Source organism: Xenopus laevis, chromosome 8S (assembly GCF_017654675.1).
Source record: "Xenopus laevis strain J_2021 chromosome 8S, Xenopus_laevis_v10.1, whole genome shotgun sequence".
NCBI classification, from domain to species: domain Eukaryota; kingdom Metazoa; phylum Chordata; class Amphibia; order Anura; family Pipidae; genus Xenopus; species Xenopus laevis.
In genome coordinates this window covers 53,436,677-53,462,719 of record NC_054386.1, presented here as the reverse complement: position 1 = coordinate 53,462,719, position 26,043 = coordinate 53,436,677, and the positions used below count along the sequence as shown (strand labels likewise).

General features: G+C 39.6%; 1 protein-coding gene across 6 annotated transcripts in view; it reads right to left on the bottom strand.

The window, feature by feature from the left end:
- The window catches only part of thoc2.S (THO complex 2 S homeolog), a 126,609-nt gene that overhangs the window by 5,592 nt on the left and 94,974 nt on the right, over positions 1–26,043 (bottom strand). For 5 of the 6 annotated variants that reach the window (XR_001932942.2, XM_018232941.2, XM_018232942.2 and 2 more), the window contains 11 exons: positions 25,813–25,970; positions 24,035–24,163; positions 19,951–20,082; positions 19,689–19,873; positions 19,278–19,462; positions 18,400–18,502; positions 17,785–18,221; positions 16,255–16,313; positions 9,644–9,679; positions 2,235–2,372; positions 754–820 (listed from right to left, as the gene is read on the bottom strand). Coding sequence is in view for 4 of the 6 variants with exons in the window: in XM_018232941.2 (XP_018088430.1) it covers positions 754–820; positions 2,235–2,372; positions 9,644–9,679; positions 16,255–16,313; positions 17,785–18,221; positions 18,400–18,502; positions 19,278–19,462; positions 19,689–19,873; positions 19,951–20,082; positions 24,035–24,163; positions 25,813–25,970 (1,629 nt within the window). In the remaining 2 variants the exon portion in view is untranslated. Of the gene's footprint in view, positions 1–753; positions 821–2,234; positions 2,373–9,643; positions 9,680–15,442; positions 16,314–17,784; positions 18,222–18,399; positions 18,503–19,277; positions 19,463–19,688; positions 19,874–19,950; positions 20,083–24,034; positions 24,164–25,812; positions 25,971–26,043 lie in introns of those variants that run through there. The other variant, XR_005963930.1, reaches the window with a different exon arrangement.

The window sequence follows — 26,043 nt, the reverse complement described above, 5'->3', positions numbered from 1 at the left end:
TAAAACGCTCCTATTGGATTTAATTAATGTTTATGTGATATTTTAGTTGACTTAAGGTATGAAGATGCAAATTACAGAAAGATCCCTTATGTGGAAAATCCCAGGACCCAAGCATTCTGGACCTGTATAAGCAACATTTACTCTTTAATGTTTCTTCAAAACAACAGAACTAGAGATACATAGACTTTCACTTGGTACAAAAGTCTAGTCATTACTTGGAGGCCAATCTCTGGCACTGATCCATGGACAAGAAATTGTCACCTTTCTTGGTGGCAGACAGAGGATGAGTACACGAGAAACTTCATTGCTGTCAACAAAGGTTCTGGGTATACTTGCTTATTCTATACTATGTGCAGTTACCAACTTGCTAACTATGTATATAGTACAGGTATGGGATCAGTTATCCAGAAAGCTCCGTCTAGACTCCGTTTTCTCCAAATAATGCAAATGTTTTAAAAAATATTTCCTTTTTCTCCATAATAATGAGAAAGTACCATGTATATGATCCAAACTGAGGTAGAATTAATCCTTATTGAAAGCTGAAATGGCCTATTGGGGTATTTAATGTTTACATGATTTTCTAGTAGACTTAAGGTATGAAGATCCATATTATGGAAAGATCTGTTACCCAGAAAGCCCCAGGTCCTGAGCATTCTGAATAACAGGACCCATACCTGTACCAGTGAATTACTTACATGGCTTGGATAGAACTGTATAGAAATATATAAATAATAAGCAAAATCATTCACTTACTGGTTCCATTTTCTTCTTTGCGGCGCTTTGATTCCTGCATCAATTCACGGTCGCCATCGGAGTGATCCTAAATTGATAATGCAATGAAGGATTACAAATTTCTTCCTTATCAGAGTCTTCTAAACATCCATATCTGGGCTAAACACAGTATGTCTATTCAGCAGCCACTGTACATTGAGCATCCGCCATGGAAATAAACACTTAAAGGGCTTGTTCAGCTTTGAGTTAACTTTTAGTATGGTGTAGAGGGTGATATTCTTAGACAATTTGCAATTTGTTTTTTTGTTTTTATAATTTGTTGTTTTTGAGTTATTTAGCTTTGTATTCAACAGCTTTCTGGTTTAAATGTCAGGAATCTGGTTGCTAGGGTCCAAATTACCCTAGCAACCATGCATTGATTTGAATATGAATTGTAAAGGACCTGAATAGAAAGATGAATAATCAAAAGTAGAAATAACAATAAAATGTGTATCTTAACAGGGTGACCCCTATTTTAAAACTGTCAGAAGCAGAAGGCAAATAATTCACAAATGTTAAAAAATAAATAATGAAGACAAATGGAAAAGTTTCTTAGAATTGGCCATTCTATAATATACCAAAAGTTAACTTATGTGAACCACCCCTTTAAAGGAGAACTAAAGCTGGCCACAGATGCAAAGTTCCGATCCTATGAATCAACGTACGATCGGACTTCCCCATCTCTCGACCTGCCAATAACCATTCCGATCAAATAAAGTACAAAAGAACAGATCAGCCGATGTTCTGCCTGTGACAGTAATCGTACGAAAGTTATGTCCGACCAAAGCTAGTGACAGTCTCCCTCGAATCCTCAATTCGATCAGATCTTTGTGTCTATGGCCACTTTAAAGCTTAACTAAAGAAGTAGGCTAGAAATGTTGCACATAATGTTTTGCGCTTCTGTATCAGTGCAACCACAGAATATAAATTTCACAATATTACTACATGGTAGCACAGAAACCAGTGCAACTAGCATCAGAATGTTATAACCAGCCATGTAGCATCAGCTTATATTACAGGCCAAACTTATTTTCTTTTTGATAATTTGCGACGACCCCTAACCTTAGCTTTCAACAGCTGCTCAGAGCCCACTGAGTATGAGTGTCGCTATCACTTTCCAACATGGTGAGCCCCTGTGACCCCCAAGTTTGAAGTCCTGGATTATTGCTGCTTTGAGAAGCTGAAACTATAAACTAGTGCAATAAGTTCAATATATAAAATATGGCATTTTAGGATTCTCCTTTAAGGCTATCGCTCACCTGGTGTTTTTAACCTCACTACATTGTGGTGGCCATCAAAATGTCTCTACTTGTCACAGATACCTTCCCTTTCTAGAGTAAGTGGAGGCTGACCCAGAAAGGGAATGGTATTTAGTAGGGATAGAAAAATGATAATGTGGTCTGCATATAAAAGATCATGCAAAAATGTATTTCAAAAGGTAGAAGTAACTGAAAAACACGAACCCTCTTTCTTTCTTTCCGTTCTTTTTCTTCTTTCTTCTCTCTTTCGCGTGACCTTTCTTGTGATTTATCCAGTTCTTTCTTCTCAACTTCTTTCTCCTTATTTTTGGATATTGTTGGAGTAGTGTGGTTTGTGTAGTGCTGTTAAATGAATATGATATGGTAAATTTAAAGCTTGACAACAAAACAAAAGGAAATTTTAGCTGAAATTTGTTCAAGTACTGCTGCTATTTCTCCATAATCATTTTAAACAGGAAAAGCCTTGAATTACATTCTAGGATTAATATCAATTTCATTGCTCAGACTCGGTATAGTGTTTTATTACGGCTTTCAAACATCTAAGGATAAACATCATGCTTCTTGCGGAAAGATAATCTTATTTAACAAAATTAAAATTAAACCAGCAGTGTGAACACGACAGCCTTCCACAAAATGTCTTTTAAGGGATACAGATATCCCAAATAGATCCATCAAGAGACACAGTCAGGCTTTGCTTTATTTGCTCTTTTCAGTGTCATCCTCAGGGGCATTTTTGTAATAAGAAATAGAAGCAGTCCCTGGTCATCCTGAAAGTAATGGCTAAAAAAATGACTTTCTTGGACAAAATCATGGCACCCACATTTCTGGGACTTCTGGTTGATGCTGTAAAAGGGAAAGGTGATGCTCTCTGCATTTTTAGAGAGCCAAGAGCTCCTTCCTTTTGCATTTTCCCCTTGCAAATGGGGTCTTAGTGCCAATTATCTTTAGCTGTCATAAAGAAAAATTCTCTAGAATTTCCCCTCTTACTCCAGACAACCTAAATTAAAGCAGGAACATGTACACTGGCTGGATACTAGTTAAACATAAATGTATTTTTATAGCATAGGTTCAATATTAACACTACTTTCAGTGGGAAACAGCGCCTTTCTACATGCCCTTTAAACATTGAAATGTAAAATAGTTGAAAAGCAGCACGAGCATGAAAAAAGTCATGGAAGATGGCAGATAACTGTGAATGACTATTTGGAACAGCAGCCTATAATAGGATCTACTTGACAGTCCATCTAGTTTTTATGCAACCAAAAGTTGTCTCCAAGCTTAGAATTCAAAAATAAGCACCTGCTTTGTGGCCACAGAGAACAACATTCATGGGGTTTGTGAGCAACATGTTGCTGGTGCGCAACTGGTCGGGAACTTGCACATAATTTACAAAGGCTAGGGAATTTGCTAGCACATTGATAAACTGCATGCAAGTTTGGCAGCTCATGCAATTATGCAGTAAATTCATGAAAATGATGCTGCATTCTGGGTAAGAAAATAGTGCACCATAAACACATTTAGCACCTTGCACTGTCCTTGCTTCATAAATTAACCCTTGTGCGTAGTGTTCTTCCAGATTTTACATGCAATAGGTTTCCAATTGATGGAAAGTCAGTACATTGATAGATTAGGGCTATCATTTTTGCATAATGAAAAAAGAAAAACTGTTCAGTATACACTCATTAAACATATAATTGTTGTACAGTATGGGATCAGTTATCCGGAAACCCATTATTCACAAAGCTCCAAATTATGTGAAGGCCATCTCCCGTAGACTCCATTTTAATCAAATAATTAAAAATTGTAACAATGATTTCCTTTTTCTCTGTAATAATAAAACAGTACTTTGTACTTGATCCAAACTAAGATATACTCAATCCTTATTGGAGGCAAAACAATCCTATTGGGTTTAATTAACGTTTAAATAATTTTTTAAGTTCACTTAAAAATTCAGCAAGATTCCTTATCTGGAAAACCCCAGGTCCCAAGCACTCTGGATAACAGGTCCCATACATGTGGTTATATTCACCGCACTGCTTGTTTCCACTCCTGAGAGATACTTTTTTTACATCTACCATAAAATTTACTTTACATGCTTCTTATAATTTTGGCATAAAGTATTTGCCCAACGTTTTTACATTACCTAACTGACTCCCTGTGATCGCCTATTATTTGTGCAACAGGAGTCTGTTAGAAACCTTAACTGACAGGCTGAGATGGGACAGTCAGTTTGGCAAAACAGTCAGGTTTAGGGACTTTAACTAACAATTACTTACAAAAACAAACCTCTCAGCACAATCAGCATGACCTATTGGTAACTTTTAATGTACATTTATATTCTAAAAAATAGTTTTTAGCGTCAGTATCACTTTAAAGGGATTGTTCACTTTCAAACTCCAAGTTGTTTTCAGATAGTTCACCAGAAATAAAGACTTTTTTCCAATTACTTTCTATTTTCTATGTGTGACTGTTTTTCTAATATTGAAGTCTGACGTTTTGTAGAAGCTCTGGGGAAAAAAGGGGTTCGCCGACCCTGTAAGCTGTTCTAAATTGGTAAATTTAGTGGATACATTTCTTATCTCCTGCTTAGCATAATCCCCAGGGTTCATTAAAGGCAGCTGTTGGAATTGATACAATAGTTGCTAATACTCCTGAGAAATGTATCAACTAAATGTTGCAAAATTGTACCAGTTTAGTCTGCACCTGAATTACTGAGCTGCCAGACCGAAAGACCAGAGATAGAAACGTTCAACTTTTTTAACTTAGATTTTGAAAAAACAATAAAAATTAAATAATGGAAAGTAATTGAAAAAAGTTTTTATTTCTGGACAACAATCTGGACCGGAACCGACTTCTGCTACATTGTTTCAAGAGTCAGAACCAGTGAACATAAAAAGAACAGGTAGAGCATTCAATCACAGTTACATTTACGAATAACTTGTTGAACATTTGTAATTCATGTACATATTACACTTTCTTTCATTATTTAAAAATGTGTTGGACATCCATTTTTGTGTTACAGCATTCTTAAATAGATACAAGCTTTAACGTGGCACGGCTGCAGTCATGTTTCCAATTAACATGTAGCGGATTCTGTAACAGGGAGCTACATGCAGAAGAGCAAATATATAATCAGTGCATTAAGGATCTTTGCATTTAACTGCATGTAAAATATGTTTTTGCTGCAATTATGAACAGAGATGAAACAGATGGTTACAGCATGTATATAATGCCATGTAAAGCTTTTCTGATAAAATATATATTTTGTCTCGCCGGCTAAAGCAATGTTATGAAGGACAGACTGTGCCTTCCATCATGTTCACAAGGAAAGACTTTAAGGAATTGGCATCCAACAACATTTTTAATATAAGATAATAAAATAATCAGAGGAAAGGAAAACTATTCCTACAAAGCAGTCTTTTATTTTAAAGGAACACTAACCCTAGAAATAAATAGCCAACATCCATAAATATACCAAAAAACAAACATCTTATAAGGCTTTGAACATAGAAGAGGCACGGTTACCTATGGACACATTACGGATGCTGCTTAAAAACACAGTGGCTTTACATACAAGTAATATGTGACCATTACTGCTAACTACTGATCATTGGCCCTTCTGGACAGATGAAGGGTGATCATTCAAGGAGCCAACCATGTCTGGTAAGAGCCTAGGCAGTACAAATCACACCAACACTAATGTCACACTTTCTCCTAAACCTATTTATTTAACTTGCCTTTTTGATTTGTGAACATATTGGTACTAGTAGGAGATCCCTCAACAAAAAACAGTTGTCCAGAAACCTCTGAAGACCAACATTTTAAAAACGGATTTCCTTTTTCTTTGTGATAATAAAACAGTAGCTTGTAATGTATGGTAATTAAGCTGCATAAATCCATATTGGTGGCAACACTATTATATTGGCCTTATTTAATAAGACATAAGGTATGGAGACCCAAATTGTAGAAAGATTCCTTATTTGGAAACCCTCAGCCCCCAAACATTCTAGATAATAGATCCTATACCTTTATTGAGAAATACAGTAAATTTGGCCCCATATGCAGTCATTTTTGTGCTGCAAACTTTTAGGCTAAGTCATCGGGTTGACAGCAGTGTCCGAATGGGACAATTACGTTATGCAACTGAAGGTTGCCATACATAGGTCACTAGTTTATTGGCTCATGTATGGGACCTTCTTGCAAAAGCCTGTCTGACTGATACCTATTTGTTGGATTGGGACTTAAAAATCGAAATCTTACCATGTATATCCAGCATAAAGCTACGCATAGACAGTAAAACAGACAGTCCCCAGAGGAGGAATCAGATTGCGATACTACCCTTGTCTCTTGTAAAACCACTGGAATAAAATGGGCACTTTGGCGGTGGAGAATCTTATTGTTCCTCAGCTGTCAGATGAAGCCAACTGTGTGACTGCTGCATATCTTTAGCTAAGCAACGTGGGTTGGCAGCGATTATGTAGTCATTCCAACTTTTGTGGAAAGAATCAGAGCACATTTAATAAGAAAGCACTATTATAACATAAGTCACGTCAATAGAAACCTATTAATTCAGAGCTCTTGATAATGGCTAAGCCATAGCTAATAAGTGGGAAAAAAAGAGTTACTCATCTCAAATCATTCTACGAATATACTATACACATCTGTGCTTATAAAGGCATATACGCCCAAGAGAAAAAAATATACAATAGATAGGATTAGACAAAATAGGGCATTTTACCATCCACACAGATTGTACATTTATAAAGAAGAATACATGGTTTGTCAATTGTAAACAAATACAAATTCCATTTATGGGTTGCTGGTTCTTAAAAAGTACATAGGACAGTCCTGGCATTCCACTGATTGTCCCGTGCAGAACAGATACTGTACGAATGTACACAGTATTGTTACTTTTGTTCAGGCCCATCAAAACAGGAGGGCATAATCTTTAATATTCTCACACATACCATATGTAAGATGCCATAGAAAGTCACTATTTATTGGGCTGCAAAGTGATTTATGCGCCTTAGTGTACTTGCAAAGCCAGGGCCTATTTTGAAGCCAGACCATCACCACTTGCAATAAGCTGAATTTTAACCTATTCTCTTTGTATACAATTTGTTTTGTCTATAAAGGTGATAAGTCCAATGTAACTGGACTGAGTAATCTTGAAATTTTCACTACAGATATCGGATCCGTTATCAGGAAACCCGAATTACGGAAAGGCCATCTCCCATAGACTCCATTATAATCAAATAATCCAAATTTTTTAAAATGATTTCCTTTTTCTCTGTAATAATAAAACAGTACCTTGTACTTAATTCAAACCAATATATAATTATTCCTTATTGGAGGCAATACTTATTTCGTTTATTTAATGTTGACATGATTTTCAAGTAGACTTAAGGTATGAAGATCCAAATTACAGAAAGATCGGTTATCTGGAAAACCCCAGCTCCAGTGCTTTCTGGACAACAGGTTTCATTCTTCTACTCATGACTTGAACTGAAGAAGCCACAGAAGTGTTTACTTTGTGGTGGGGGTCCAGGAGTGTCAGGGCAGAGTCAGTAGTACTTACAGAAATAACACAGATAAAGGGGAAAAAAGCACAGGAATGATACTTGTAAATGGTACAAGCATATTTTAGCATTGTACATCAATGTTAAAGGTAAATTTCGCTTTTTTAGCTATAGTATTTGGACTGCTGTAAGCTAATTTTTCCTTTGTATTTAATAACTTGGAATACGATGAGAATGTAGCATTGTTTAACCTTTAATTACTAGAGAACCTTTATGCAACTGTTCTAAGGTTGGCTAGCTACAACATGCCTATCACCTGCCAAAACACTCTTAACAAAAAAGCAGTAAGGAGCATGGCCAACTAAAAGTGGCTGGTAATGGATTACTGCGGGTATTTATGCAATAACCTACTTTTGCTAATGGCACATACAACAGATGTCATAAACCAATAACTATGCCAGCACAGGCATATACGAAATATGCAATTCCACAGGAACATTCTGTGGTATAGTAGCATCTGAACAGAATATTTGTGCCGGCGACAAACTTATCAAATATCACAGAAAAATAGATGATATTGAATCTTTTGCTATTCTATAATTCTTTCCTATTCCATGTATAGTATTATTAACAGAGCTACAGAGCTATAACTCCTACAGGGTCAACTAGTGATGCTTAACTGTGTTTCTATAAATCAAATGCTTGCATAAAGTAAAGGCTGGCCAGAATGCATCATGTTTGAGAGAAAGCAGAAAGATTCCCCATTAACAAAATGGGCAGCCTTAGGTTTATTGTGCAGAATATAAAAAGATATGATAACACTTACTTTAATAGCAAAGGCAAAATACTTCAGTTTTTGTTCAGAATTTTTTATTTTTTTTTTACAAAAAATAACCCTTTGTTCCAAAGAAGTATCTCTGTGTATGAAAGAAAGCTGAGCAATTATTGGGCTTTTGTTTTTATTCCCTGAAAGTTAATGATGAGCTGGTTGACCTGAACACAGTGTTTTTAAAGGAGACATATTAAATAAAAAACAAGAATGTACCGGGTGCATTATACTCTTTTAAATGTAGAAGGAATGGGCTTTAAAAAGTAGGGTTTCAGACCGATTTAATGAAAATTCCTGCAAAAACCAGACTAGTCCGCCCATCTGTTCCACTTCCTGCTACCCCCTTTTTCAGGCTGTGCAGGGAAGCTGGCAACACTCTACACTGTAGGATAGGAACCAATCAGCGGCTTGGCTGATCGATAGGTAACTGAAGCCTGTCTTTGCTTGTGTGACTGCAGGGCTGTGAATGGCTATCCCCCCTCCTATTATGCTTCTTACAGGGACCATTAGGACATACCCATCCTTTATTTAAAACACAGACTGTAAAAGAGGTACAATAAAGGGGCTCCTTTAACTGCGGGTTGGGTGAAGACAAGTGACTGGTTTGGGAGAGTGCCAGGTCACCCTTCAAGTAGGGCCCCTATACTTTGGTGATGTAATTGTGCAAAGCTTACCCCCGTGAACCAATCAATTAATAGATATAAAGTGCTTGTGCTAATAAAGAAAACTTGCTTGGTTAATTATGGTGTGGTGGTATGGTGTTCCACTTGATTGTTGGTCCCAACATCATCAGAACAGACTGAAATCTAAGGTTGGTCATAAAATGGAACGGACCATGTTGGGAAGCACATAGGGATGGGTGAGGGTAAAAAGATGTTCCAACCCACTTATCACTACTCAGATTATGCAGAGTTTTTTTGGATACATACATATTGAGCACTGGTACCCACGCCTACGGCATTATATTATATTTTATATATCATGCATATAGTATGCCTTTTACAAAATCAAACAATTACAGGCATATATAAAACAGGAATTAAATTCCCAGCCTCTAAAAGTTTTGAACATTGCTACCTGTCATATTTCAGATAGATTCAGCTACCATTAATAAGAATTGGGACGTTCTGGGTTTTGCATTCCTAAGTTTTTGCATATCACCGCAACAAATACTTCAGAACTTTCCTTTCAGCATGCGATGCGAACTCTAAACTGATAAAAGTGGTTAAAGGATTGTGGAAAACATAGTATAAGGGGCCTCAAACCTTGGTTGAAGAGTCCTTAAATTCACTGAGGTTGTCCTGTAGAAAATGAATGGAGATGACACGTGAGCTGGGATAGTTGTCAGAAACCAGAGCCACGGAAGTAATCCAGGAGACATTAAGAGCTACTCCTGAGGAAGGGATTAATCTTTGATACTGTCAATATTGAACAAAGAAAATCAGCAAGAAAAAAGAATGCAATTTATTGAAAACCATGAGCTGCCCAGGGCATGAGAAAGGAAATACTTAAACAAGGGGTTTTAACAAAATGTGTGTTGGAAGATGGAAGACAATAATTAGTCAACAGCTATTAAAACAAATGTGCTAGTGGACTTCTATGACAAAAATGGGCGAATGGTAGAGTAACATGCAGTTATAAAGAGAAAGAACTTTCAAGGATGTACAAAGCTGCATTAACTTCTAAAAAAAAATTTGGAACAATCCAAAGTAAACATTAAACTTAAACATTAAAGGGAGCAATGGCCATGTGCCCGACAGGACACTGGAATAAGGCAGCAGACGTAAGAGAGTATAGTTGGGCATACATCTCGCTTAAAGAGGTACCCGATTTGACCATCAAGTACCACACAAACCAATCATGAGCCTTTTTTACAGTGACCTGTTCCTGCACATGTGATCTTTATCCCCTTTGATATTCCTGGCTCCTCCAACAGTTACAACTAAAAATAATAAAATACTATTTGAACCAATTTCTCAACTGGTACAAATGTAAAAAGAAAAGGAGATTTTTTTATACTCACCGTAAAATCTCTTTCTCTTCAGTCGCTTGGGGGGGACACAGGAACAGTGGGGTACAGCTGGTACCACTACGAGGAGGACACAACAAGAAGGAAAGAACTAGCTACTTTTCCGCTGGCTATACCTCCAGCAGTAGGCGTAGTACTGATCAGTTTGTAACAAAACTCAAGTGAGGAACTCGAAATTCAAAAATAGTAAAATAGCAACTCTTTAGGTAACCATGGGACGGAAGTCCTGTGTCCCCCAAGCGATTTTACAGTGAGTACACAAAATCTTCTTTTCTCCATCATCTGCTTGGGGGACACAGGAACATCCCAAAGCTGTCCCCATTAATAGGGCGGGAGAAGAGGCCCTATGCTGAAGACAGCACTGCGGCCTGAAGAACTTTTCCGCTGAAGCATCGGGTGTTGCAAAGTTTATAGTGTCGCAAAGTGATAGATGTCCACATAGTTGCCTTGCAGAGCTGCTCTGCTGTGGCTTGGTTCCTGAAGGCCCAGGATGTGCTCAGCCCCCTGGTGGAGTGGGCGGGGCTTGTCTCCGTGCGATGTATGTTCTTTGGATAGTCTGCTTTATCCATTTGGAAACGGACAACTTTGAGGCTGAGGTGCCTTATTGAGGTCCCGTGGGAAGAATGGAGTCTGTTGCGTATGTCGTACCCTGTGTAGCAAGAACTTGAGGGCTCTGACTGGGTCCAAGGTGTGTAGTGTTGTTTGCTTGGGATTGGACAGAGAAGGACAAAAGTTGGTATGACTGATTTAGATGAAAGGTAGAATGGTAGGTACCGTTCAGAGAACCGCCCTGTCGTGATGGAAAGTGAGGAAGGGTGACTTGCACTTGCATGGAGTTCGGAGACGCGCAGTCAAGTTGAGGCTTGCTGGGTTGTGATGCCGTTTTGGACGTTGCTTGAGGAGGTCCGGACACGGTGGTAGTCCATGGTTGTGCCACTGAGAGATTGAGAACGAGGTGTGCCGAGGCCACTTGAGTGCCACCAAAATTAGTGTGGTATGTTCTCTGCATAATTTCCTGATTGTCCTGGGATTCAGAGGTAGTGAGGGGGAATGTGTACTCTTGATGGAAATTCCAAGCAGCTGTGAGGGCGTCAGCTAGTGCCAGGGGATTGTGATATCGGGCAAAGAGGGTTGATACTTTTCGGTTGTTTCTGATCGCCATCAAGTCCACCTCCGCCCCCCCCCCTTTGCGATATTTCTTGGAAAACCTCTACCTTCAGTAACCATTCGCCGGGTCCAACGCCTGTCGGCTTAGGAAGTCCGCTTCCCAGTTTTGGATGCCTTGGATGTAAATGGCTGACAGTTGAGCCTGGTGTTTTTCAGCAACCTTGTTTAATGCCCCTCGGCTTCTTGTGCCCCCTTGGTGGTTTATGTAGGCCACCGCTGTGGAGTTGTCTGACTGAATCATTATGGCTTGCCCCGACAGATCGAACGGATTTCTAACAGGTTGATTGGGAGGAGACTTTCCTCAAGAGACCACTGGCCCTGTGCCAACCATCCCTCCAGTACCGCTCTCCATCCGAAAAGGCTTGTTGCTGTTGTCTGTAGGTGCCACTGGTGTTTTGCCTGTGGAAAGGTGAGAGGTCTGTAATAGGGATGCACCGAATAGACTATTTTGGATTCAGCTGAACCCTGGAATCCCAAAAGATTTGGCCGAATGACGAGCCAAATTAGAATTTGCATACGCAAATTAGGGGCAGGAATGGAAAACATTTTACTTCCTTGATTTGTGACAAAAAGTCACACGATTTCCCTCCCTACCACTAATTTGCAAATTCGGTTAGGCAGGGTAGAAGGATTTGGACGAATCCGAATCCTGCTGAAAAAGTGCGAATCCTGGCCGAATCCCGAACTGAATCCTGAATTCGGTGCATCCCTAGTCTGTAACCACCAGAGAAGGGAGGTTCTGGTCTTGGGTGACAGGTGGATCTCTAGTAGGAAGGATGTTCATCTCCAATACTTGATTATGTTCCACTGGAGTTCCCCGAGATGATGCTGAGCAAAGGGGGCTGCTTCTATCATCGAGACCATGACTCCCAGTACTTTCATACAGTTTCTGGCTGAGTGTCTCGGCTTCGCTAGCAGTGAGCTCACCAGCGATTGGAGGTGCCACCTCTTTTCTGGAGGCAGTGAGGTCTTTAGGGTCATTGCATTGAAGTGCATCCTGAGGAAGATCACTGATTGGCCGTTTTCTGGTTGAGAAACCAACAGAGTTTCTTTAGTTTGGCCATGTTGGGCTTATTTAGTTTGGCATGTTGGGCTTATTTGAGAGACGGTGCCTTTATAAGCAAGTGGGTTATGCCGTCGTGGTCACGAACTTTGTGAAGACTCAAGGGGCTGACGTTAGGCCGAACGGAAGGGCGGTGAATTGGAAGTGCTGGTTGTGGAATGCAAATTGTAAATATGCCTGATGGAGAGGGAAAATAAGCACATGCAGGTATGTGTCTGACATAAAGTGAGGCTAAGAACTGGCCAGGTTCCAGTGCTGCAATGATGGCTATTAAAGACTCCATTTTGAACTTTCTTTGGCGGATGAACTTGTTGAGTCCCTTTAGGTCTAGTACTGGGCGTATAGACCTGTCTTTTTTGGGGACCACGAAAAAGTTTGTATAATATCCCTTGAAATGTTCTCCAGAGGGAATGGCAGCGATTGCCTCTGTGTGCAGACGGTTGGTGATGACAACTCTGAAGGCCCTTTGCTTGGTTGGTTCCTGAGGAAGTCTGGACATAAAGAAATGTGGGGGAGGCAGGAAAGAAATTCCAGGTGGTAACCCTCATGTTACAACTTTGTGTACACAGGAGTCTTTCGTGATTGTGAGACAAGTGTCTGCAAAGTGGTATACTCTTCCTCCTATCGGGACCAGGTCTGACAGTGGGGACACCCCGTCATGTCAATGTTGACTTATCCGCCGGTCTGGAGGAGGGCTTGCTGTTTTGACAAGATTTGTCTCTGATTTGGGAAGCCCATTGTGAGAGTTCATGACGTGGATCTCCTGAGAGAATTGCCTGAAAGAGAGAATCGGACCAGGCCTGGATAGCCCTGCTAACCCAGGCTATGGCCAAAACTGGTGGTAGGAAAATCGGGAGTGAAGAATTACCTCCATTTTTTTTTTCATGTGCTCTTTGAATGAGGAAGCACCAGGAACTGGTAGGGCTGTGTTCCTGTAAAGCCGTGAGACTAGTGAACCTACCTAGGGTGGTGAGGACCATTTGTCAGTAAGGTCTGCCGAGAAGTGGTGTAGTTATAGAAATCTGCAGGGGGGGGGGGGTGTCTGGTCTGCCTGGGAAAGAGTAGGAGCTGGGTTATAAGGACAAAGATCAGTTGGTTTGCATCTGGAACAAAGGGAATCCTTGTGTCCAAATGGTGCGGCACTTGGCATAGGCAAGGAATTTGACTGAGGTCGCCCCGCCCGGCAAAGAGACTGTCACTAGTTCCCACAGACATGCTGAGGAAAAATAATGAGGGTATAAGGCAGAGGTTGGCCTGTTTGAGTTTTTTTTTTTTTTGATGTTGTTAGGATCGAAGGAGCAGTAAGTGCTTTCCCCTGTTGTGTAACCGGTGTGGAATGGACCTGTCGCTTTGGGGCAGTGCAGAGGACTAGGAATCTCCTGCTCGTGCTGCTTGTCTGCGCCATCTCTGTGTGCCGATGTGGCAAACTGGAAGTTTGGGTGATGCCACTTCCCAGCGAGCTCGCCGAATGGCGCAAAAGAAAAAAATGAGCGCCAATATTGAATAGAACTGATCTTAGTGCAAGTCCGCTCCAGTCTGAGTCACTGCTCCAATGGCCTGCGCCTCCTCCATAGACCCGTGGGCAGGGAGATACGGTTGGACTAAGACTCTCCGTGGTTACTGCCTGAAGGGGAAAGGCCGGTAGGCTGCACCTCCCCGTGAAGGCAACGGAGCTCTGTAGGGGCTTAGGGATGAACCCTCGGTGTGAATAGCACCCTGTTGAGGGGAGTAGGGGAGGGTTTCTCTGGGGGGAGGGAGTGTAATTACTCACCAACCAGCAGCCGACTCACCTCCTGAGTGTGTTCTGATTGAATAGTCAATGCAGGTAGCAGCAAATGACCCCAGGGACAAGCTCCCATGTTGTGACGTCATGGTGACCACTTTACTCAGTGTAGTTGGTCCGACATCTCAGTAATCATAAGTAAGAAATGGATCCTAACCTCCTGGAGGACACAACAAAAACTGATCAATACTCCGCCTACTGCTGGGGGTAAAGCCAGCGGAGGAGGAGCTAGTTCTTTCCTTCTTGATGTGTCCTGCCTCCTAGTGGTACCAGCTATACCCCCACTGTGTCCCCAAAGCGGACAATGGAGAAAAATCATATTTGTGACATCACTATGAAAATCCCCCACTTGAACTACCCCTGTACAGGCTGTCTCTTGGAATAATTGGCTACTCAGCCTATGGCTTCATGGGTGAGATATGTGTACAATATCCCCAATGTGCCAATGCCAAATAGCAGTGGACAGACACCTTATTGGCAGTGAAAATATGGGTATATGCAGTTCCCTCAGCCAAAATGAAAAATAGGGGCCAATAGTGACTCAGCAGTTTGCTGGAAGCATGCACTTATTGGCCATTCCACATAGTTTGTTCAAAAACTGCTGTACTGGCACCAACAATTATTTTAATTCTAAATAGCAACTGTGTGGACACATTTTGTCTTCATATAAGAATCCCAAATGTTACAAGACAGAAGACCAAAAACAGAAATACAGAAAAATTAACCGTTCAGATGGTGCACAAACATTAAGACTAGCTAAAATTAATTATTCTACTAGCATTATTACCTTACCCCAGGGTGGGAAATGAAAAAGAAGGGGTGAGGGGAAATATTGGAATCCAGAATATGGAATTTAGGCATCACATCTTGGTCATCAGAATGGTTTCTCCAGGAGAGGTGTTTGGGACTTACAGTTTGAATGGCTCAAATAAAAAGATATCTCACAGATCCCATGGAAACAGCTGGTTTCGAATCAAAAAAATATGGAAATAGAAATAAAAAAGGTGCATGGATTTAGCTACCATTAGTCTTCAAAGCTGCTCCATGAATATTTGTTGCTTGGATGCCAGAGGGTTTTGTCTCAGATTGGAGAGGAGTATAAGGTAACTGCCACATCTGGTTTAAGCACAGTGTATGGACCAACACAACAGGACAGAATTAAACTTCCAGGAGAGGAACAAAAGCTGAATGTGCTTCCAAATTACACAATTATAGGACACAGCATCAGGCTTTTTAAAATGGAACTCCTTTGGGGATTCCTTCTTAGAAGGCACATATCGGTAATGAAGCTCAAGATGCCTGACGAATTCATGTGGTATCTTGTGCATTCCTGTAACATCCCAGGATATCTTCAGTGCAAAGGATTCTTCAATAATTAGCGTTGAAAAATAATTTACATAACAATATGCTTGATTCCGCTCAGAGGAGAATTACGTGTCATTTGCATACTTCCTCAAGCCATTAAAAAATGAACATCTTACAAAAAAATATTCAGGCACTTCTCCACCAAATTGGTCTTGAACAAATTTCTCATTTTCCGCTATATACAAAAATAATGCTGCTAGGTCCTTGAAGATTTTTTTTTTAATTTTATAGAAAAACTTTGTATTAGAAAAATAGTCCAAACTGGGCAAAAATACAGTTTTTACTGTTATTTGATGACACAAAATACCAACATAAAAAATTGGAAAAACTGGGAAAAAAAGAAAAAGAAAGAAAAACACCTCCAGAGATCTCCAGTGGACATTTGGCACCAAACACGAAGGAAGATGGATGCTGGCACTCCACACAGGTCAGCCTATTATGGCTACAGCCTTCCTCATGCTATACTAACCTTTACTGCTGAGGAATGTGACGGAGAAGAATGCGTATCAATTTTACGTCGTTTTTGTTCTGGGGGGAAAAACAGAAAAAAGCTGTTAAAATAAGTAAAAAACCCATCATGCAGTTTAAGAAATCAGCCTCATTAGAACACCCATTTTCTTCCAAAGTAACCCTTACCAACAGCTTTGTGTTCAGTACGCCTGTTGTAGGCTTAAATACATCTTGGAGCTCTGTCCAACCTATATTCACTTCCTAATCAAATAATGAACATGCCAACATGCAGTTTTTCAAGAGAATAAGCTGTTTGTCATCTAGTAAAGATAAAGTCTAACGGCAAGTCAGTGGAAAACCAAGGAGCAGACTCTCATTAAGGGTCGATTTGAAAATTTCAATTTTTTTATAGTTAAAACAAATCAAATTTGAATTGTGAATAATCCGAACTTGATTTCAGTTTTAATTCAAATTTCGAGATTTATAATACTCTGGCCCTTTAAAGGAGAATTCAACCCTACAGTTAAAAAAAACCCTACCCCCCTATCCTACATAGACCCCCTCCCTCCTCCTCTCAGCCTAAGTGTTACCTCGGGCAAATGCCCCTAACGTTTTACTTACCTGTCGGTGCAGATTCAGGCATCGGAGTTCACGAGCCCCATCTTTAGTCGCGTCAGCAATTTTCAAAATGAGCCCGCCGCTCCAGCAATTTTCTCGAGTTTCGGCGCATGCACAGTTTTCGCGATGCTGAATATTGCTCCAACTGTGCATGCACCGCCACGCCTGCCTCATTCCGAAGATTTTCAAAGACAAGAAGATGGCACCCGTGAACTCGGATGCCTGAATCTGCACTGAGGGATAAGTAAAACGTTAGGGGCATTTGCCCAGGGAAACACTTAGGCTGGGGCTGAATTCTCTTTTAAGAACTCAAATTCAACTACTCGCCACCTAAACCTGTCGAGTTCATGTATAAGTCTATGGTAGAGGTCCAGGACCAATTTTAGTAGCCTTCCTGACATTCGAGTTTAGTCGAATTTGATTCGTGTTTTTGAGTCAGTAAAATTTGTGTGAGTTTTAGATATCCGATAACCCCCCAATCGAACTTCGAGAATATTCGAATTTAAAGGAATTTAAAAAAACTCATGAATTCGATCACTGATAAATGTGCCTCCAACTGTGCAGATGACATAAGACATGTATGAACTGCATAGTTTAGATTTATACTGTATTTCACATGTATTGGCATATCTGCAAACTGACTGAGCAGACAGTACTTATGTAGAATTTACTGCCACAGGCAGAAAGGAATATTTGTTTACTCTATGCTATGGTAAAAAAAAGCAGGGATACTTACGATGAATACAATGTTAATCCCAACACCACAAAACCCCCAACAGCCTTTGGTGGTAAGTGGGCTGTATGGATTGTAGATCAACAACAGCTAGAGAGTTACACATTTTCCATATTCTGTGCTTTTTTTTTTTTACTTTTTTTATTCTGTGCTTTTAATAGAATAAGTAACCTCCCATTCTCTACTTAGAAAACATACCCCTCTCAGTTTCAGGCATGTCTGTACGGGGAACAGGAGACTTCAAGGACCCAGATACAGCTGATTTCTCTCCTGATTTGGAACTCTCCTTAGATTTTGCTTCTTTCAATGCCTCTCTCTCTCTGGAGAGCTCCTTTTCTCTCTCCTTTTCTGAAGGGATTTTGGACTCGTTGCTCATCAGAACTGCCTTAGATTTTTCTTCCTTCTGAGACTTGTCTTCCTTCTTTGCCTTTTCCTTTTCTTTGTCAGCTTTAGGAGTCTTCTCCTTGATGTCACGCTGTTTTTCATCTTTGCTCGGACGGTCTTCTTTTACTTTTTCTTTGGCCTCCTTTCCTGGTGCCTTGGTCTCAAGAGATGCAACTGGTGTTTTCTCTCGTTTGTCTTTCTCCTTTTCTTTCCCAGTTTTATCTTTGTCTTCTTTTTCCTTAAGCACTTTGCTGTATGGGAAATAATGGTAATATGGTAATATGCCCTACACCTGTGCACAACAAAAGGTCAGGTTTTGTATGGTATGCATGCATGTGTATTCTGATGTGAGAAGACTAACACAGCAAAGTTGCACAATAGATCCTAAGAGCTCTACGTTAGGAAACTACACTGCTATAGATCACATACCTAGCAGAAGCGCTGTTCCCATTGCTTGCAGTCACCTTTGGTGCTGTGCTGGCAGCTTTAGCAACAACTTTCTGTGCACTCTGAGATTTCTCCTTGAGTTTCTCTGACAGAAGAAAATGTATGAGAAAATTGCATCACCATGACATGTACTATGTGAATGTACATGTAGATCATTCATATGAAATGGGCAGGTCACTCTGAATAAATCTTAATATTGTGCTTACATGTAAGACACATAAAAGGTTTTTTTTACCCCTGGTTTTAAAATAAACGTTTGTGTCCTGTAGCTCTCCAGTTCAATATGTAAATGCAGTTCATTTACATTTGCTAGGGTGTCCCTGACCCTTAAAACCATGTAGTGTCCAGAATAGCAAAATGGCAGCATTTTTCCACATCAGGCACGCACTTTCACTGGCTACCTAGTGATGGTTTACTAACTTCTAGGCCTCAAAGACTATAAAGCACCAGAAGTCCAGTTGCTTCCTGAAGCCAAGCCAAGCAGCCCAGAATTCCTCAGGCACTACTTGGTTAGTTGGGCTAGGAATTTGGGCTTACTGTAGCACCAAAAATATATAGATTTACGGTTGTGCGATAGTACAGCAGAAATTTCAAAATTGTTCCAGTATCCTTAAGTGGCCAGCTAAAAAGAATCCAACCATTCAAGTGTAATGTAATATTGATCTTTAGTTTAGTTAATGTATTTAGTAGATGCATGTCTGTAACATGTATTAAAATGACAGCTAAAGGTACCTAATTATCCAAAAGCAAGGTAGGGCTTTATAAGTCACCTCTGACAAAACCCACCGTTAATCTCTTCTATTTTCCTGATGGTATGGTGCATGGGGTGAATGTCAGAGTTTTGTTGCCGTGCAACTTACCTGTTTCCTCAGTAGTGCCTTCTTCTGGTTTAGCTGCATTCACCATCATGGAAGCAGATTGGTTAGAAGTGCCTGGTCCATTTTGTACTGGGGTTGGCACAGAGCTCCTTACTGGGGGATCTTTGTGATGGAAATCATTTTCAGGCACCATAAAATGTTTCCTGCTTTTCAACTGCCCAGAGTAGCTGTAATTCGCACAGAGTGTCAAACAGAAATATACTACCAAACAGCTTATATTAAAAACGTACAAGGTCAGTCATTACATAATGCTAATGTTACAAATTAAAAAAAAAAAACTGCCATTTATAGAAATTGCAGTTCAGCAGTAGCTGAAGTAGATCAGGTTGAACATCCTTGGGCTAAAAGGATTCTATTTCTTTTTATCACTTAACGTGACCCTGTTTATTTTACCCCATAGCCAACGCATAAAGATCTGGCCTTTTTTCCTTCTCATCTTGGCATATTTTGTGGACTCTGCGCTCCAGAGCTTGGCCCAAGTTCAGAACTTTAGGATACCATGGCAGGATTTTAGTCAGCACAATAAGGATATTCCTGATGTGAGTGTATTCCCCCGTCTCAAGGCAATGGACAGACGCCTGCAAGGCAAGAATTGGTCATAAGGTACAATAATTATGCGCAAAACAATAGTAGAGAAACCTCTCTGGAACTTTACCTTTGTCAATTTATAATGCCATTTGTGCACCACATGACGGAAATTCTCATAATCCAGTTGGTCAGCTTTGTTGCCGCTATCAAAGCTGGCTGCCCTTAGTATTGTTACAAAGCCTGGATAACTGCCACAATCCTAGAAGAAAGCAATGGCTATTTTAGATTTAATACACTGGTAACATCCATGCAAAGCATTTGAATTTTCCTGCTGAATACACTGCACAGTGACAGACTTAAGGAGCAGAGGTAGATCTGTCATCATTCAGTTAGGAGCATTGTTGGATACAATTATATATCTCAACTAAAAGTGATGCCCTTGTGCTGGTGAAAGGGTAGCTAGAATAAGCATATTGTGTTAGGGTCACGATCGTACGAATTTACCATCAACTAAAAAGACCAATTTGCCAGGAAAACAAAGGGGAGCTGCCTGCTTGGACCTGCAAACATAGATAGATTGCACTGGGACCGACAAAGATTTTTTGACCCGGCCGATCAATTTCTCGACAGATGTCGGCCGAAAAATCGTAAGATGTACGATCGTTCGAATACAACTAACCGCACGATAATTTCGAAGGATTGGTCGGGTTTCCCTAATATCGGTCGTTCGGCAAGAAGAATCGTCGCGTCTATGGGGAGCTTAACTCTAGAACATAATTGTGCTATCTGTTCTCCACTATTTCACCTGTGCCATATAGCCTTTTTTTTCAAAACTTTCAGTTTTTTTGGTGTTACTGTTCCTTTAAGCACCGCAAAGAGGCTTATTATGGTCTGCCAATTACCACTTTGTGATCTACAGATTAATAGAAATTACCAGTTGAGTATCACTGATATTAAGGATCTGCTTGACTGTCTCCGGTAGAAATGGTGCTATTTATGCTATAGGTGTGCCATTACACTAACAACAACATGTAGAAAAAAATAAGGAAGGGGGAAGAAAAAAGTGCCACTTAAGTCCAGGGCCAGATGGTCTGAAATCTGCAGACTGGTTTCAGCCCCGACCGCTACCAAACTAATTTTCTGTGGCGCCAGAGCCGACACGAACACAGAAGAGCATTCTGCTACTGATAGGGGGCTGAAATCAGTCTGCAGATTACAGCCCCATCTAGCTCAAGCCTTAGTGCAGGGATCCCCAACCTTTAGAACCCGTGAGCAACATTCAGAAGTAAAAGGAGTTGGGGAGCAACACTAGTATGAAAAATGTTCCTGGGTGCAAAATAAGGGCTGTGATTGGCCATTAAGTAGCTCCTATGTGGATTGTCAGCTAACACCAAGGCTCTGTTTGGCAGTGCACCTGGTTTTTATACAACCAAAACTTGCCTCAAAGTCTGTAATTCAAAAATAAACACCTGCTTTGAGGCCACTGGGAGCAACATCCAAGGGGTTGGAGAGCAACATGTTGCTCACGAGCTACTGGTTGGGGATCACTGCCTTAGTGCAATCAAAGTAATTAAAATATAATGTGTGATTGCCCTGCAATTGTAAAAGTTGTGTATTTGCTTCAGTCAACACTATCATAGCTAAACAAACCTGCTGTGTAGCTTTGGGGTAGCTACTCAAACTGAAATGGAGCTTAAATGGCATAGGTTACAACCACAGATAACCTCAAGAAAACACTATTGTTTTCCACAGAGCTTTTCTTCTGCTATGCATCTTGCGCCTTTTCTCCTTTTTCATAATGAATGGCTGTTACTGTTTATTTATGCTTACCATAAATGTCAATATCCACTTGTTCAATGCAACGCAATGCTGAGATTCTTCCCGACAAGTTTTTCAAACCTAACCAATATTGGTTGAGCAGGTTGAGAGGTATGAAACTTAGCAGTTTATATTGTCCCCTGTATGGCCAGATATAGACGTTTAGCTACAATTTAAAGTTACAGTAGAACCCCTATTTTATATTTTTCATGGGAACAAGAAAAAAATGGTGTAAACTGCAGGAAAATGTAGGGAAATGTATTAAGCATAAAATATAAGTGAGACCACAAAACAACAATGTAAAATGTGGGAAAACTTAAAATCAGGGAATGTTAAGGTTTTACTGTATAGCTATATAATAAAATAAAAAATCTAATGAGTAATGCTGTTGCATAGCTATCAGCTCTGGGAATGACTCATTCATACTCAATTGTTTACAATTACAAAACAAAAGAATAATGAACGTACTGACTTTATTTACAGATTACTGGAACTCTAGTAGGCTGGATATCTAATTTCACGGTCACATTTTACCCGAGCCATCTCTGTGCTGCTGCAGATTTAGGAGGTTTACAAAATGATAAATATTTGATGTTATTAATGTTACAGCAAACTCTTTTTTTATATGGTGGACAGCTCTCAACTTGTCATTAACAGCAATGCAATAGTATGGGTTAAATTTGTGCTGACAAAATGAAAAATATAATAAATGATCAGGGTAACAAATGAATAAAAAAAAACATCTTCAGCAGAGCATTGCGAGGATTATAGCTCTGAAAATTCCAATAAATATATGTGTCAGGTTTCTTCTGAAGCATTGCAAGAGCCATTTCCCACACCTCACACTCCTGTACACACAGATATGGGAAATAAAGCACTTTGCTGAATACTGACATGAGCTGCTGACATGGAAAGGGAAGTGACAGAGAAATTTGGTTGAGAAATATGTTTGCAAAGGAGTCGGCAAACTGTCAGGAGCAAGCATGAATATTTAAATTTGGTGCCCGGCATTTTAATCAGTCGTCTTCTGCTCATGATAGAGCCAAGTGCTTCAAACTGCAGACATGAAGCATTTTTACAAGATACCTAATGCATACCAGCATATCTTCTGCTGTCAAATCTGCTCTGACAGAACATTTCCCCCCCCCCACCTCCAAACTGGCTTTTTTTTTTCCTTCTTCTCCAAAAATGATAGGGGAAAAAATAAAATAAATTCTCAGTGTCACTGTAATCTAATTCTGCCACTGTAATCTTGTACAACGCAGTTTTTACAAGTACAAGTTTTACATAGACACTGTAATCTTTTCTGCATTGTAAAAATGCATTTGCGAAGATGTTCTTCCAAATAATAGAGGGTCTGGGCTGAAACAAATGCTTGTTTCTAATACTTAAAGGGTAAATGCACAAAAACATAACTTGAGCTTTTTGAAAAGTAAACATAATTTCAAGCAACTTTGCAATATACTGTATATCAATTAAAAAAATTTGCAGACTTTTCATGATTTTTATGGTTTCTGACAGTTCCCTAACCCAGCCTCCTGCTCTTCTGCTGATCTTTCTGACTACTTTGCTGAGCTAGCTGACTACTGTTACTTTGTATTAACAGGCAGCTGTCCTCAGCCTGCATCCTACAAACCCCACAATTTACTGCACATGTGATTTCAATAAGGAAAGGAACATCACAGTGCAATGAATTGTGGGTTATGTAATTCCTGTATGCTTTCTGTAAGCTGCGGAGAAGTTGTTACAATTTAGAACATCAGTGCTTTAGTCCCTCCTTCCCTGCCAGGATTTCAAATGATGCAGAATGAGAAGAACTGTTAAACAGAAAAAAAAATGGCATTTATGTATACCTTTTGAAGAAACAGGTAACTTTAATGGCTATATTAGAGCTTTCTGTGTTATGTGGGCCTCTTTATCAAATTTTGGTTTGGAAGCCGGAGTTCCCCTTTAAATACATCTGCACAGTTCCCTAGATAATATATTTCTGCAGTGCAAGATTTATTCAAGATTATTCAATACTTAGGCTTTGACAACAATCTGTATACATAAAAAATACATATAATGATATAAAGGCAGAATAAGGTTTGCTATATATGTATAATTGAAGTAGGATATCTTTCGCCATCAGTACACCCCTTGATCTCTTCTGCAAGAAGAGGTCAAACGATGCAAGGAAGTAGTGAGGTTTATTGTGACACAATACACCACACTACCTGCTTGCATCATATGTGTGAAAATTGGTGCCGTCATTCGTATCTACATAAGTATATCTCTGGACAGGCACGTGTGTGTGTGTGGTGTGTGTGTGTGTGGTGTGTGTGTGTGGTATGTGTGTGTGTGTGTGTGTGTGTGTGTGTAAAAATAATGTCACCAAATCCTCATGACCATACCTTGTCATACACAGTTCTATCACTATGCCACTTTGTTACGGTCTCCAGCATACAACATAGAAATCTCCCATATCGGCTGGCCTCATTCTCTGTACAACTTGCAACTGTGTAAATGATGTCTGAGAAAACCTACAAGCAAAATGTGGACAAAATACTTAGAATGTAATGTTGTAATGGCACATTTAAATATGAAATACAGTGCTAACAAGAGAGATGTATTTTTGTATTAACTTCAATGTGGCTTACAAGCAAAAATGCATTTAAAGGGTTTGTTCGCATTTAAATTAACTTTTAGTATGTAGAGAGTGACATTCAGAGACAAATTGCATCTGCTTTTCAATTTTTATTATTTGTGGTCATATGAGTCATTTAGTGTTTTATTCAGCAGCACTACAGTTTGTATTTTCAGCAATCCATTTGCCAAGGTACAAATTACCGTAGAAACCATGCATCAACATGAATAAGAGACTTTAATAGAAATAGTAGAGGCCCCGATTAGCAAGATGAGTAATAAAAAGCAATAACAATAAATGTGTAGCCTTACAGAGTATTTGTTTTTAGATGGGCTCAGTGACCCCCATTTGAAACCTGGAAAAAGAAAAAATGAAGGCCAATTGAAAACTTGCTTAGAATTAGCCAGTTATAAGTTAAAGGTGTACCACCCCTTTAAGGTTTTCGCATAACAACAATGCTTTCTTATGAATTTAACTTAAATGGGATAGGAAGCACACCATCCTCCGGTTCTGCCTTTAAATCATTTTATTACAGTGGAAAAGTAACACAAGCTTTTGGGGAAAACCCCTTCCTCAGGTGCATTGTTTTCCCCTGAAAGCTTGTGTTACAGTACTTTTCCGCTGTAATAAAATAGATGGTGTGCTTCATATCCCGTTATTCAAGAAAGTAATTTGGTTGGCTTGGAGGCAGTTTGGGAGTTGATGCACCCAGGAAGAAGCACGTGGTGCGCTGAATAAAAAAAACTGTATTGGGCTTTAACTTAAATAGGAAATTTTATGAAAATTTGAAATACGCTTCATCATACTAAAATAAGAAACTTTCTAAATACAATCAATTAAATATTCTGTACTGTTTCTGAAATAATCAAGTTTATCTTCACTATTCCTCTCCACATCAGTCTCTCCTCATTCCGTCTTCATTCGGGAGTTGGTGTCAGGTGAATGATCCAATATATCTTATAGGGGGGCTGCTTTTGCCTAGAAGATGTATTAGAGCTCACTATTAAAATCACCAGACATCCTGTCTCGCTACATGCAGGATTTGTGCAAAAGGCAGTTATTTTGTTACATTTTGTTTGTACTGGAATCCGTTATTTGAATGAGCTCTAATACATCTGCTAGGAAAGGAAAAAACTTGATTATTTCAGAAACGATGCAGAATATTTAATCGATTGTAGAAAGTTTCTTACTTAAGTATGAGGAAGCTTATATTAAATTTTCATTTTTGCGATAGTTCCCTTTCAAAAGGTTGTACATGTGCAAGTTATAAGCCTTCAAATGTTTTTTCTATCATTATTGTGCCTGCCATTACTAGTCTATTTTGGTTGTAACCAATACATATAACCATGAATCTAACTGACTGACCTATAAAATAAACCCCGCTGCTAGCACATGCATCCAAATATTAGCATATACACCCATTTACTTGCCATTTTCTATGGGGAACATGAAACTACTAAGCAGGGCATGATACAGTATAGTAAACAATACAATACACAGCTACTAGTCATGTACTAGAAAAGAAAATCAAGAAATAATACTTACTCTATCATAACAGAGTAGTGTAGAAAAGTTTGGTGTTTTCTGAAGATGAACAAGCTCCACAAACCGAGCGCAGTACACAGCGTCAATGGCTGAGAAAATACAGCGAGGAAATATACAAAGCTGCAAAAATTTGGTGATTGTCTCATTTTTTGTGGATCCTGGGGGAAAAATAAATAAAATAAAACTGTTACTTTAAAATACAAACAGGCACGGATCCCCAGTGTGCAATTC